General features: G+C 41.3%; 1 protein-coding gene across 1 annotated transcript in view; it reads right to left on the reverse strand.

Moving 5' to 3' along the window:
• LOC128357993 (plexin-A1-like) overlaps nt 1-6,000 on the reverse strand; it is a 221,860-nt gene that overhangs the window by 47,480 nt on the left and 168,380 nt on the right. Inside the window, 1 exon segment of the mRNA XM_053318444.1 lies at nt 5,837-6,000. This exon segment is cut by the window's right edge and continues 4 nt beyond it. Within this exon segment, the coding sequence (XP_053174419.1) occupies nt 5,837-6,000 (164 nt within the window).

The following is a 6,000-nucleotide window of genomic DNA, read 5'->3' on the forward strand; positions in this document are numbered from 1 at the left end:
GAGTTAAATCTGTGTTTTCACTGCTACGCTTAAATTGCATTTATGAGGTTTTCATGAAACATGTCTTACCCATTTAATGCTTTCCTCATTTTAAAATGGCAGTTCCAACCTTTGAGTACTCTACTAGGTTTCCTGTTAAAGATCACTGTCTTTTACTTCTCGCCTTGGCAATCGGTGCCTCTGGGAACGATTGTGTGTTTTTCTGCAGTTTTCTTCTTACTACCTGGAGTAGTACCTGCTGTCTACAATAAAAAGGCTGAGATAAAACCTTGTATCTTAAAATGGTCTAAACAATGTGCAGCTCCCTTACTGGGACACATGGAACACTAAAGCATTTTTGAAAACATGCACAGGGCATCCAATGAGTATTTTTGGGCCTTGGTTAAGTATATAGTTTAAATAGCCAACACCCAAGGTTATATTCTCATCTCTCTACAGATATCTTGTTGGCTGGATGTGGGATGTAATGCTCCCAATTCTCTGTTCAGAGATCCCTGCATCTAACTGCTACTTTCACTATCTACACCTTAAAAACAAGTGTTTTTGAAGATGTGCCTCCTCTGTTGCTTGGGTATTTTCAGTGGTATCCCTGCAGAGTGATTCTGCTGGGATCGGAAATGGCTGATAGTCACTTTCTGACCTTTCTTAAACTGGCAAAGTCTATATGTAAACAGACTCTCCACCTTTGTTGTTCTTCAATGTTGTGGAGCTTTATTCCACAATGACAGACATCTTGGTACACTAGTCATGTACACTGTGGAGGTCCCTGGATACCTACAAGGGCTGGCCCAAAAATGGCAAGGTTTTGCCTATTTTTCATCTCTTCAACCCTATTCTTCATTCACTATTTGTCCAGGACCCCTGATGACTTGAATGGCTTTGACTAATCCTGTGAGTTATGGATCCTCTACCTAGTCATCACTCGTATCTTGTGCAGCTGCAAGTGGATGAGTGGTGCCTCCACCAAAGACTCACCTCTTCCACATTTTAGGATTATGTTGTGACGGTTGGTACTGACAATCTACTCTGTTTTACAACTTAAGATAGGGCAACATATACTGAGTTCCACCTCCCTGACAAGGCCATTAAGACTTCCCTGTGGTAGTCCCAGCGTTTTTTATTCAGTTTAATGCACTGTGGTTTGTTGAAGCAGATCTAACCACAGCAATCATACTTGTGCGTGGGTCAAAATAATCATGACTCAACTTGGTTCAGACAAATTTGTAGTGGTTTGTTGGTGGTCCTGCCTTGCTCAGACTAAACTACAAGGCATACTCTCAATCTAGAGAGTAAATTAACTAAAGGTTTGAAAGTCCTTACACTCTTGACTCATCCAGGCAGACACGATGACTGAAAAGTTATGCTACAGCATTATACCTCTCCCTGACGCATTGAGGAATACTTCATCCTCAACTCTGCTAGCAGATCAGAGGGTACGGAGTGAACAATACAGAAAGATAAGATTGGTTTGTTAACAAGGTATTCCTTTTGCTGGGTTACACTGTATTACCACAGAGTTCTGTAATATGCAGGTGTCTTTTCATTCTAGACATTAATCTGACACTCATCCAGAACGACTTAGTGTACAAGCACCAACAGCAGAATAAGTGATATGGTGATATGAAGCAGAGACGACAGAGCCTCTTAATATCTTGGATGTAGAGTCTGGCTGGCTCACGCAAGACATTCATCTCTCACTGTAATCCAGGACGACTTACAATAACAGCAAACAGTAATGATAGGGAGGGACAGGGATTGAATGATAAAGGTAGATGTACCATCTATTGCATTGTTGGTGGACAAAAGGATTCAAGTCTGGCTATCTCAGCGAGAGAGCTTTTTTTGTTGGCAGATTGCCATTCACTGGCTATGGAGAATGGCTCCTATTCATTCCAAGTCTCCCTGCATAACAGCTTCAACTCAATGTGTAACATATCACTGATGTTATGGGCGGCATCAAGTCCTCGACTATTATTTAACACCTGGCATAGGTGTACAGTAGTTGCATTTCACAATCGTTTGCTCACTGCTTTTTACACACTATTCACGTTCACTTTCTGTGATACTGTATTCTTGTCATTTACACCACTGTAATCTTCAAGAGCCAAATTCAGACACTTCAATACACTATGGCTGAGTGCCATGACACCATGCCATGATGTGGTAAAATTAATTTTGTACAAATCAAGTGTGCTCTATTGAGCAGAGTCTAATTAATGTTAAGAATGGTAAGTTGTAATATTGTGCAACTTCAATCTCAACTCTTCCCATTATGTTTTTTTAATCTAACACATTCCACTTTGAATGCAAATTAGTTTTCTGATGTGTCACAGCAAGGGACTGTACTCCTGGGTTCTTTGTGTTTTGTGTGGACAAGTTTTACATAATAGTGTCATTTATTTGGCTAAATTAAATATTTTAAACCATTAAGTTTAGATTAAATTTTATGATTGTAAGATAAAGGGCCATGTAAATCTACACTCTTATGTATAGTACGCTTCAATACCTGTATATCACTTGCTGTAAACTGTGTTTGCTAAAACATGAAACACTAACAAAACTAAAAAGCCTTATAACATAATGATTCTGTGTTATTCTCTTTATGAGAGATAAAGGAAACTGATTAACAACAAAGCGATTGGGCTGGGGCTACATTCAAACGAACTGATTTTTAATAAGATGTTTATATCATTGTCATAAATGCATCGTGAGACTAGGCAGACTCTGCACTTCTTATAATACTGCTGGTCCTCTGCCTACTCTCTGCTCTTCCCCTCTTCTCCTCAGGTTGATGTACATGTATATTAGCGCTGAGTTCCTCTGTCCCTGTTGCTCCTCTCTTTGTCTAAGTGAGTCTCTTTAGCTCAGGTGCATGCTTCAGGGAACAGACAACAAGACAATCAGGATAAACTCTCTGGGATAGCTGGGGAAAACCAACCACTGTCGTTAGTCTTTCTCTCTGCCTGCTTTTCCTCTCTCCATGCCGTCTCTGCCCTCTTTCTGTTATACTGTTTTCTCTTTTCTCACCCTGTCTAATGCTCTACTCACTGACTGTCAAACATTTTTCATAGACTTTTGTACAACAGGGGATTCTTCAAAGCTTCCCTGTAAGCTTTGTGCAACACTGTTGCCTCATTTGAAAACTTCAGTTTTCATTATATCAGAAGAGAGACAATTTGCTCAACAATGTAAAATTCATACGAAAACAAATACTGACGAACATTAAAGTAATACAGACTAAAACACAGTCTAGCCAGTATTTAAAATTGACATTTTATGATGAAATCCACTAATTTCAATGGAATCATGACAGTCAGCGGATTTGTCAGTGGAGTCATTTGCGTAAATCTGTTACTTCGAGTTTAGTGACCTTTGACATGCAAATTTACACCAATAGCAAGCTGTCTTGACAATGCTGATGCAGAGCCAGATAGTCCAAACTAAAGGAACCAATTGCAGCTAGAACAGAGAAAAATAGAAAAAAGGCTTGGAGCAGTCAAGACTAAAACTAGTATATTCCAAGCTTGCTACTGTGCTAGCTGTTAGCATTCATATTAGTTTAACAATTATCCCTGTGAATAATCCCTACGTCACCAGGCCTCTAGCCTAGATGTGCCACTTTGATGTGAGCTGCTTGTTGCCTGAGCACTAATATTTAGACCTGGCAGATAACCAGTACAACCAGTTTTCTAATGGTTAACATTAAGAGTCCTCTCTGGAGTAGTAGGGGGTGCAAGCTCTATACCTACCTGCTTTATTTACCAAGCCAGTCTGGGAGGAGATTTGAATATTTTGGTCAAAAATTGCTTCTCTAATCTGTACTGCTGCACCAATTTCTTTCCTCAGTGTCCCAGATGAGCACTCCTCATTGATTTATTTTCAAGTGCTCTGTCTTCCCCCTAAATGGAATATCATCAGCCAAGCACAATGATAATGCACTCCCCCCTCTCCCCCCCCCGTTCTTTTTCTCTCGCTGTCTTTCATCCACTCTCGCTATCATCAGCCAAGCACGATGACAGTGCTCTGCGGGCACACATGGACTCACACATAGGCAGACAATGAGGCAGATATGCATAAATATAATATCGCATCTCGCTGGCTTGTTATGCTTTTGACCTGAGCCAACATGTGACACACGTGCACTGGCTGAAACACATCAGCTAAATTAAAGCCTCTTCCAGGCAACACAACTTATTTTGTCTATCCCAGTTTGGTCGATGTTTTCGTGTGTCTGTGTGTTGTTTTGTGGTTTTTCTCAGCCAGATGGAGGAGGGATCTGTGACCAAACATCAGGGACTCTGGGAATCAGTGGGGTGTGTGTGTGCGTGCACATGTGTTTGCGTGCGTATGTGTGTGTTTCTTTATGTGGGATCATCACCCCTGAGTGAGCTTCCTGAAGTAGAACCCCAGTTTCGGGGCCGCGTGCACACACAAAACACCCTCGCAGTGGGTGTGCGGGGCCAGTGATTGGGCCTCAGCTGCTTCTCGGTCAGTCCCACTGGGCAAAAGGGAACAGGGCAGAATTCATCAACACTCTTCTCTAACAAGCTCTGCATCTATCTGCTACCATCTACTGATGAGTCACCACAGGGAAGAGAGCAACACAGAGAAGGGGAAGAAAAGGAGGAAGAGGAAAGGAGGTGAAATGAGGGGAAACAGGGCTGGGTATCTGCCGGTTTTAAAATCTTGAAATAAATTAAATAGATAGGAAGTGAAAAAGCGTAGAGCAAGATAAAGTAAATAGGTAAGAGAAGTACACAGCAGGTGCTTTGACATTAACTTGTAGAATCAGATATAAGGCTACTCAGACGTGATAAATATTCCAGGTGGATTAAGTTCTGCTCTCCTCTGTAACTAAGCTCTACAATCTGGACAGTATTCAGAGGAGAGAATTAGTGGAGGACCAACAGGTGTCAATAATCAGTGGGTTTTATGAATACAGGACTATAATGAATACCAAGAAAATGCTAGAAAAAGTAAACATGTTTGGCTCCGAAACAAACCAGTGATTAGTTCACCCAACTTCCCAAAGATAAATAAAGCCCACTCCAAATGGTGCTTCAGAAAAGCCAGTGAGTTGAGGGTTAGGTTCTTTACTACTAACCCAAGTATCTATCAAAAAGACCAATACGTGCGTGTGTCCGCCCTCCCTGCCACTAAATCTACTTTAATGTGAAAGTCTTTGCTTGTGTGGATCTTCCCTGGTGATGCTCCTGTCACGTTCAATGCCGAGTAGCGGAAGATCTTTATTTATTTAGCTGGGGATATACTGTACCGCGTGACAAGCTGTAGAAAGCAAGGGGATCACACATGTAAAAGAAGAAAAAAAAAACTGGGAGTTGCATGAGTTCTTCACATGCCATCAGCTGGTCGGTATTAGCTGACTCGCCAATCAACCAATCAGCTTTAATGTATTAATGGGCTATATAATCTGATGAGCTCCCACTCTGCTGCTGCTAATGTCTTCCACTAAAAATGTCTTGCCTGATTCAGATGAAAAATCTCCTGAGGAACTGTCAAATTTACAGCCATTAGTGGTTTTGAATATCCAGCCTGTAGCTCTAAAATTCCAGTCTGGTGCAAACACAATTTTTGGTTTGGTGCACTTTATTGAGCCCCCTGCAGGAACTCATCCGTGTTGTGTGGATTCACCTTAAGAGCTTTTACTACTAAACATGAGTATCTAGCCATTATTGCTGTAACTAGTCATATATTCTCAATCTAAACTATTTACTTGGTATGATACACAAAACACAAACTACTGAGTCATGATTCATATGCATAAAACTGGTATGTGACACTGCTAAGTAAATAATGACACAACATAATAGCTTACCTGGCAATGCTCCAGTCAGGTTCAATCCTCAGGACGGTGGGGTCCTCAGTGTAATTAAACTTGACCTCTGGGTGTCTGAGCTCGGCGTCATCGATGTCCACTAAGACTGATGCACTACCTGGTGCCGATCCAGCTGGCGTAACACACACTATCTCACGGGCGTT

The sequence above is a fragment of the Scomber japonicus genome, chromosome 4 (assembly GCF_027409825.1).
Source record: "Scomber japonicus isolate fScoJap1 chromosome 4, fScoJap1.pri, whole genome shotgun sequence".
NCBI classification, from domain to species: domain Eukaryota; kingdom Metazoa; phylum Chordata; class Actinopteri; order Scombriformes; family Scombridae; genus Scomber; species Scomber japonicus.